The sequence below is a fragment of the Galeopterus variegatus genome, unplaced genomic scaffold (genome assembly GCF_000696425.1).
Source record: "Galeopterus variegatus unplaced genomic scaffold, G_variegatus-3.0.2 Scaffold2224, whole genome shotgun sequence".
Classification (NCBI taxonomy): Eukaryota; Metazoa; Chordata; class Mammalia; order Dermoptera; family Cynocephalidae; genus Galeopterus; species Galeopterus variegatus.
The window spans coordinates 127,258-136,108 of NW_007728335.1; the positions used below are offsets into that span (position 1 = coordinate 127,258).

Genomic DNA, 8,851 nt, shown 5'->3' on the forward strand with positions numbered 1-8,851 from the left:
ATTCTGTCTCCAGTTTCTATGATTCCATGATCAAAGCACCTGCAATCATGTTCATTAGTTCTCTATGAAAAATGATATTCAGCAGGGCTGTCAAATGCAGTAAAGAAGAATCAACAAGCACTTGATAGCGACCCCAAAATAACATCTAAATAATCACTTCTGAACATCAAAGTCATGGCAAACAAGTTCCAATTCAAATAAAGGTGTTGGACAGGATTAAGGAAAAAATGAACAAATACATTTGTTCTTTACCCTCATTCATTTAGGAAATGTCCAACATAGCTTAAAAATTCTTTTTAAAATGCAGACTGAAGGATTTAATTTCCTCTATGAAGGGTTTTCATTTAACGGGTTGGAATAAACGAATGTGTCCTGATATTTTATCTTGATTCAGAGCTACACAGTAGGAGAGACCTAAGATGGAGAGACACTAACGTCACCAGGAAGCCAGTGGACTCCGCACAAGGTGCCCCCAATTCCAAACATACATCAAACACTCTGAATAATGGCTTGCCCATAAATGTATTCTTCATGTGTACAGAATTTCCATGAATAAAATACAAATGCCTCTAAATGTACTACTGAATGTATAGTCACTATATATAACTACTATTACACGGGGGAAAGGGCATGCTCAATTTGTTCTGTTGTTAAAAAGAAGTCTTCATGGGCCGGCCTGGTGGCGCACTGCTACAGTGCGCCGCTTGGGAAGCGCGGTGGCGCTCGCCGAGGGTTCGGATCCCACATGCAGGCCGGTTCCCGCTCACTGGCTGAGCGAGGCGCGGGAGCAACACCGAGGGTTGCCAGTCCCGGTCCGGTACGGGGGCGACACTGAGGGTTGCGATCCGTTGCCGGACACGGAAAAAGACAAAAAAAAAAAAAAAAAAAAGAAGTCTTCATACTCAAAAAGGTTAGGAAACCCTTATCCAGTCCAAACTTTTCTTTGCACTGATAAGGTCAAGATCTTAGGGACAACTGGGATTCTAATCTAGGTTTTCTCATTCCCAGACAAATAGTTCTTGTCTCACACCACCACGCATGCCTTGCAATGCAGGCATTGAGTCCTGATTGCAGTCACGATGGTATCCTCTCTAACACCATTTCCTCCTTCTAAAGGAGGAGAGCACAGTCTGACCCTCTCTACATGGATATGTTCCAGGAACTTTCTTAAGTTCCTGAGCTTCTCCTCTCCCTTTTCTTCCCTCTCATCCTCAACTCCCCAGATTGGTAGCTTTAGGATTAGCACCACGCTCAACCCTTTTCAAATTCTGATGCTCTGGAAGTGCCCTTGGACATTCGATCTCAATATGAAATGGAAATACAGTCATCAAGGTGCTAAAAGAAGGAATGTGAGAAGTACATGTAAAATCTGCATATTCATGAGTGTATTTTACAGCTAAAACCCCAGTACTCCTAATATCTATGGAAAATAAGAAAATTGGAATATTCAAGAATAATCATTTTATTTATTCTGGATCTGACACTAACAGGCTGTTAATAAACCCCTAGCATACCAACTTCTCAAAATGCCTTCACATCTATTATTTCAGTTTATTGTCCCAATGACTCGCTCAGATGTAAGTGCTACTAGAGCGCAATTAGGACTTAAGTGCCATAAAGAGAAAGCATGTTATCTATTTTATTCACTATTCTTTCCCCAGTGCCTAGAACAGCACCTGCCACACGGCAGGCATTCAGTAAATATTTGTTGATTGAGTAAATGACAGAAGTAGACCAGGATGGTGGTTATTTGTTTATTGCCTTCACATTCTTTTGTTTTTATGTGAGAAGATGGAATGGGTCTATAAGGGAACAACTGAGTTCCTAATAATCTCTTTTCAGTCTTCAACCCTCCTTCAACGTTTGGCTTCACATCCTTCCCTCAAATACTTTTAATGTAATTTTTCAGTTATATAAGTAAGCCAATCATTTTAGGAAAATCAGACACTGCCAATATATAAAAAGAAGAAAATAAATGTTCCCTGTGGTCCCATCACCCAAGGACAACATGATTAACATGCGCAGGTACATCCTTGCAGACTTTATTCTACACCACGCATACGTACACACACACACACACACACACACACACACACACACACACACACATGATGCCAAGTCTCTACCCTAGACTTTGTGATTTGCATTTTGTCCTTCTTCTCTAAGCCTTTTTTGTTGTGTCCTGTTATACCTCTTGTCCTCCTTCTATGTCCTAAATCTATTCCTTCCCCAATATTTAGATCCTTACATCAAGAGGATTGTCCCCCTTTCCCTTCAGAGGATCTGTCTGTTCTTCAACTTTCAGCTCTCTGTGGAAGTCTTCCATCCGTATTTCAGTTCTCCCTTTTCTCTGCAATACCCGTGCTCCTCGAGTTCTGCATATCCAAAACCCAATGCAGCACGTTCCCTCATCCACACCAGACAACTCATTGACCCCATTTCTCTCAACTGGAATGGAATTCTACAAGTTCCCTAACCCCACATCCAATCACTCAAAGCCTTTTCCATCCTTCCTTCCTATTCTTTTTCATCCATCTCTCCCCATTGCTACCATTATTGTTTAGTAATTACTGTACCCGTATTATTTTCTACCTGGGTCTCCTGCTTTCTGTATAATCACACACCCATCAATCCTACCCACTGCTGCCAACTAACTTCCTAGAACACTTCTACCTTGTCCACACTATATTCGGTAAAGTGTGGTTGCTTCCCACTCTTACAGAATGGGACTCCAGTCCCTTCACACCCTCACCTCAGATTACCTATCCTTATTTCTCATTATTCCTTAAAATAAACCCTTTGTTTCAGCCAGGCTGGTGTAGTCATTATTCACCCAACTCCAAAACGTTTGATTGTGAGTTAAGTATTTATTAACCATTCATTATGTGTAAAACCCACTTACTCAAAAAATATTCACTGGGCATCTATTCTGTCAGGTAAGGCGCTGATGCTGCAGACGCAGTGGTGAACAAGACAGACTAAGTTCCTGTCCTCATGGAACTTAGAAGCCAATGAGTTATAGAGGGGAGACTCTAAGACATGGTTGTCCCAGCCCAGGATATTTCTGATCTTTCACCAAAATGTCAAATGAGTCAAGACATCCCTGAGGGCTATACTTTGTGGTCCAGTCCTTAAATGGGGAAGGAGTTCAGAAGAAAGGAAGGGCTGGCTGGAGTGAGGGCTGGAGTGGGGAGCATGGCTTCTCTGAAGATGTGGGACCCAACCCATGCATTCTAGGATGGGCATTTAAGAGAAGCGGTGCCTTTCATCTTGGGGGATATGAGGAAAGGCACAAAGGGGGAAAGGAAACAACAGCAATAGTATCAGATTATTTCACATGTAGGTGCACTCAACACCTATTCAGCAGAGCACATGCTCTTCCCCAGCAGAGCCCCAGGCTCTGGGTGGATGTCAAGATCACTCAGACTCAGCTCCTACCATTAAGGGCTTTCCATCTAGCAAGGAGGTGAAGGCAGATCCGTGATGATCTATCACACTCCAGAAAGTGAGATTCAGAGAAAACACTAAGGGAGTTCACAGGGAGATGCATATCTTGGTTTGTGTAACAGTACTTATAGAATCACATATTTTTATACATCTATATGTGCATCTATTGAAAATAACTTTGTTTCAAGTGCTTTCTCATTCTCTTTCTCAATTATCCTAAGTGACTTGTAAAGCAGGTAGAGTAGGTAAGATTGTTTTCCAGAAGAGCAAAGTGCAGCATAGATCTTTTAAGTGATCTGCTTACACCAGGAATATAAACAGGTAAGAATAGAACGAGGATACCTTGACCATCTCAGCCCATTCCTGCAGCAACAGAACTATCTAGATGAGAGGGAACACGTGAAGAAGTTCTCTAATTACATGACACCACTGGCAGGTGTAATGAAGCCAGCCAGGCAGTTGGGATTTAAAAGGGAGAACGCACGCAGCTTTGGAGAGGGAACGTGACCTAAGGACATTCCTCCAATCCCACTTCACCTCCCTATGTCCTGCCTGCATCATCTCCCCACTCCTAGGTCTGTCCAAGCCATAACCATCCTTAAGGGTCACTCTAAGTTTGGGGGCCCACACGGGGTTTCCCTTCCATTGATTCCACCCCCCTTATATCCCGGGGAGGGCTCCTAGCCGTTCTCTCCGGGACACAGTAGGCCCAGCCACCACGCTGCCCGGCTCAGAACAGGTGGTTAATGTTGACTGAATGAATGGGTTCCTAGGCCTTCCGCAGCTCAGTAAGGACACGCTGAGTTAATACATCCCTCACCCAACAGTGGGCCTGTGCAACCCGAAGCGGCTCCCAACCGCGAAGAACGTGGGGGAGGGAGAGGAAGGCCTCAAGGCCCGAGTCTCAGGGCCCCGGGGGACCCGGCGCGCCACCCAAGGCGAGTGTCCCCAGCCGGAATTCGGAGCTAAAGCTCCCACCCTTCCGCAAAACGCGCTTCATGAGGTCGTTAAATATTCCTCCATCTGGAAAATCGTCGGAGGAAAGTGGTGACAAACAGAGCTGGGAGAGTGACAGTGTTGGGAGTCGAGGAGCCCACGCCCGGGCCCGATCCCTCTGAGGAAGAGAGGGAAGTGGACGCGGGAGCCATTCGCAGCTCCTGGCGCAGGAAGCGCCTAGAGCTGGAAGCATCGCGAGACCTGGGGTCGGGATCTCGTTGCGTTGCCTAGCGACGGGGAGGACGCTCGCAGGCCCCCAGGCTATACCCCGCTGTAGCCTTAAATCTCCTACCATGGGGGAAGAAGGCGGCGGCCGCAGCTGTGGGACCACTAGGGAGCTGCAGAAGCTGAAGCAGCAGGCGATGGAGTACTACCGGGAGAACGACGTTCCGCGCAGGCTGGAGGAGCTGCTCAACTCCACCTTCTACCTCCAGCCTGCCGACGTCTACGGGCACCTGGTAGGGACCAGGGACACGCACCTCCCCCCTCCAGCCCCTCTCCTCTGCTCCGCGCTGCGGCAACGCGGTGCGCCTGCGCCATAGAGTCGCGCATGCGCGCCGCCGCCGGGGCCCTGGGCCCTGGGTACGCGGAGAGGCAGCTTCGGAGGGGGAGAGGCGTGGGGGACCTCGAGGAAGTGGTGGGGAGGCAGCAGTTAGACGCAAGCGTGCTCTGGGCGGGTTTGTAGTACGGCGACCCTTCACGGCCCTGGAGCCTTCTGGCTCCCTGAGGGCCGGGCCGCCATTGCCTTTTTGGACACATGCGTAATAGCGCCCAGCTCCACCTTCCGGCCGTCGCGGCCCCCTTGTGACCACGGGATGAACGTCTTGGCGTTCGCTCTAGCTTGGCCTCAGCCCACCCTGGGGCTTCGGCCAGCTGGCTCCCGCTGCTTCCACGTTGCACTCCGATTTCGACCTAAGTTCCTCGGCCGGGGCGCCCGTCCCCACCTGGCCGGCCCCTTGCTGACCCTCACACTCACACCGAAGCCCGGCCCGCTTCGCTCCGGACTAACCGTCCTTCGGTGTTCGCGTGGCACCGCCTCCCTGGGCAGCTTGTGACTGCCGTTGAGAGCCGGGGCCATTTCTTACCACCTTCCGAGTCCCTGTGCCCAGCCCGGACCTGGCACTTCCCTTGGCCTTTAGCACGAGCAGTTGAAACAAAGGCAAAAGCCTCTTCTCACTTCCAGATCCTAAGCACCCGCCAGCACTGGACAGAGCCTGGACGGCACCGTGGTCAGGGCTGGGACAGCCGTCTGACCACGCCACGCGGCGTGTGCAGGTGCTGTCACGGTTCAAAACCACGTCTTGTTGAGGCCGTTGATTTAGAGGACGCTCCATGATTTCTTTTCCCCGTCAGTCATGGTCTATACATCAAAGCTGGGGGGCTGGGGTCGTTTATTGAGCCCCTCTCATGTGCGCTTTATGTTATCTCGCTTAATCCTTAGAAGCACTGGCAAGGTAAAAATTATGATTCCCGTCTTACTAATAAAGAACCTGTGGCCCAATGAAATTCAAATGACTTTCCCAAGGGACACAGTGACAGAAGAAAAAAATCAAACCAGGTCTGTGTCCCTAGGACCCAGCAGTGTGTGGTATGTAGTGGACACTCAGGAACTACTTGTAGGATGAGTGAATGCTTAACTCTGATTCCATTCTCTGTCTCCTGCTGGAGGAATCCTTGAAAGCTACCTAGTCTAACTTCCTCATTTTACAAAGACACCAAGCCCTTGTCTCACAGCTACTTAGTGCACAAGCTAAGACTAGAAATTTGGACTCTTGCCCCCAGTGTAATGATCTTCCCAGAATATCAGGCAGCCAGGACATTGGTTTGTACAGCTCTCTGGGAGCTTATACTTTGGTTAGAGACAAAACCCCCTGATGCTTAAAATAACTGGAGTAAAAGATAAAGTGATACATGATTGTGAGCTAGATTGAGAGATCACTGTACCCATTGAAGGAATTCGGAGACAGGGAAGAACCGGACAGGGAAGATCCCTGTAGGCTGTAGTATCCAGGAAAGCTTTGGTTGGACTTAGAGGGATGTTCAGGAATTGCATTTTCTTAGTAACTGCCCTCGTTTTGGCCATCTTTATTCTCACATAGTCTCTCCCTCTAGTCTTTTCCTGGGAACCCCCTGTGGCTTGCCCTTGCAGACAGGGAAGAACCCTGTAGGCCGTAGTATCCAGGAAAGCTTTGGTTGGACTTAGAGGGATGTTCAGGAATTGCATTTTCTTAGTAACTGCCCTCGTTTTGGCCATCCTTATTCTCACATAGTCTCTCCCTCTAGTCTTTTCCTGGGAACCCCCTGTGGCTTGCCCTTGCTTTCCGAGTAAGATCAAACAGCTTCACATATGTGGTTCCCAGTGCTCAGCCCCTACCCCTGGTAACAGCCTTATCTCCCGGTCCTCCCCCCTCTACACTGGACCACTGACTTGCCTGACGTTTCCCACTCCCCCCCACCTTTGCTTATCCCATTCCCTCTACCTGAAGTATCCGCTCTCCACTTCTTCCCCTTGTCTGCCTGTTGAAATACTACACATCCTCCAGTGTTCAGCTCAATGCCATTTCCTCTATACTTCTCAGATATATTAAAGGAATTCAAGGGTGGGGAATATCCCTGTAGGCAATAGCAATACTATTTATTCCTTCATCGTAAAACTTACTGAAATAGTTTGGGCCTGGGAATTTGGCAGATCTGGGTTTGATTCTTAGCTCTGCCACTTCCTAGCTGTGGCAGAGTGTTACGTGGATGGTCCCCCAATGAACCACACCTCCAGTGTGAACAATCTTATGTAAGTCCCTCCCCCTTTGACTCTGGAGTTGGCCGTGTGACTTGCTTTGATCAATAGGAACTTGGCAGGCATGATACAGAGGCTTGATAAGGGCTGGCATATTGAGGCTTGTCCTCCTGGAAGCTAGTTATTGTGCTGTGAGGAAGTCCATTTACCCCACTGGAGAGAGAGATCGTGCAGAAAGAGGCCCTGGCAGATGGGAGGCAGCCAGGATATCCTGTGAGAAGGACGTATGTCCAGCCAGCCCCTCCGTGTTCCAGCCATCCCAGCTGAGGCACTGGACAAGGGAGTAAAACCATCTTGGATATTCTAGCCCCAGTCAAGCCTCCAGATGGCTGCATCTGCATAAGAGACCCCAAGCAAGACCAACAAACGAATTTCCCAGTTGAGCTGGTCCCAGATTGCAGAGTCATGGGCAAATAAATGGCTTAAGCAACTAAGTTTTGGGTGGTCTGTTACAACGCAGTAGGTAATGAAACATTGGCTGTGTGATTTTGGACAATTTATCTCTCTAGAACTCAGTTTGCTTATGTGTGGAATGGAGATGATACCACCTTAGAGACTTGTGTTGAGAATTTAATGATGTAATGTACAAAGTACTCAGGGATGTGTCTGACTTTCATTGATTTATATGAGATTTTTTGGAATCCCATATATGCCAGGCACTGTGGTATGTGACACAGTGATAAATAAGACATGGTCACTCCTTCAGAGTATATATTAAGCACTTAAAAATGCTAGTTCCCTTCCCTTTCTAACATAATGTATGGTACGTTGTAGGCGCTTGGTGCTTATTGAATTGAACTCACTATAATGCACAAAGTGTAAGCTAAATAACATTTTTCCTCTCCTGATTCTAACTAAATTCATTTAGGCGCTGACTCTGTAACATACAAATCACCATCCTTAAACTGCCTGGATGGTTTGAAAATTGGCATTTGTGTTAGTTCTGCCAGGCCCCACCTCTGAGCTGGCACACTACTGTGGGTGTTAGATGAACTGTTGTCTAGGCTGAAGTCGCTGGATTGAACTAAAAGATCAGAGACCTGGTCTGCTAAAAGAAAATGAAGAGCCCCATCCTCTGGTAATAAAAAAGGTGAGGAGGGCGGGCCTGCACGTTCCCTTCTTCCAGCCCCTCCCAGCTCCTGCTTCTCTCTCTGCATAGGAAAACCATCTTGAATCTCTACCCAGGTTCCTTGAGTGAGCTTTCTATCTCAGCTGCACTATCCTTCTGCAGTCTCCTTCTTGGATCACTTTTCAATGGCATCTGCTTTTCCACATCAATGAAACTGCCATTACTAAGGTTCCCAACAAGCCTCTTTGAACACGTAGGACTATGCATGAGCTGATGGCAAGCGAGAAACAGCTGCTGCACAAGTCTTCATTATTAGAATATCAGATGCCTTGCAGACAGGAGTGAAAATCAGCCCGCTTCGGTTTTCTTAATTTCAATGTATCACAGCGTTCTAAAGACCAATTGACTTCTGTATCATGGACAAAGGTATAGGTTAGATAGGACTCTAAGAAGTCCTGCTATAAGGCCACTATAAGAGTGACACGGGGCCTTTAAATTAAGAGATGTATGGGAGTTTCTGCTGAGAGTTAACAAATTGCTCCACA

General features: G+C 47.6%; 1 protein-coding gene and 1 long non-coding RNA gene across 2 annotated transcripts in view; one reads left to right on the top strand and one right to left on the bottom strand.

Annotated features, from left to right (window-relative positions):
- The window catches only part of LOC103597161, a 15,008-nt gene extending 10,219 nt beyond the window's left edge, over window positions 1-4,789 (bottom strand). Inside the window, exon 1 of the long non-coding RNA XR_551090.1 lies at window positions 4,736-4,789. This is a non-coding gene — a long non-coding RNA (uncharacterized LOC103597161). The remainder of the gene's footprint in view (window positions 1-4,735) is intronic.
- Window positions 4,737-8,851, top strand: part of ENO4 (enolase family member 4) — a 35,474-nt gene continuing 31,359 nt past the window's right edge. Inside the window, exon 1 of the mRNA XM_008580956.1 lies at window positions 4,737-4,901. Coding sequence (XP_008579178.1) covers window positions 4,737-4,901 — 165 coding nt within the window. The remainder of the gene's footprint in view (window positions 4,902-8,851) is intronic.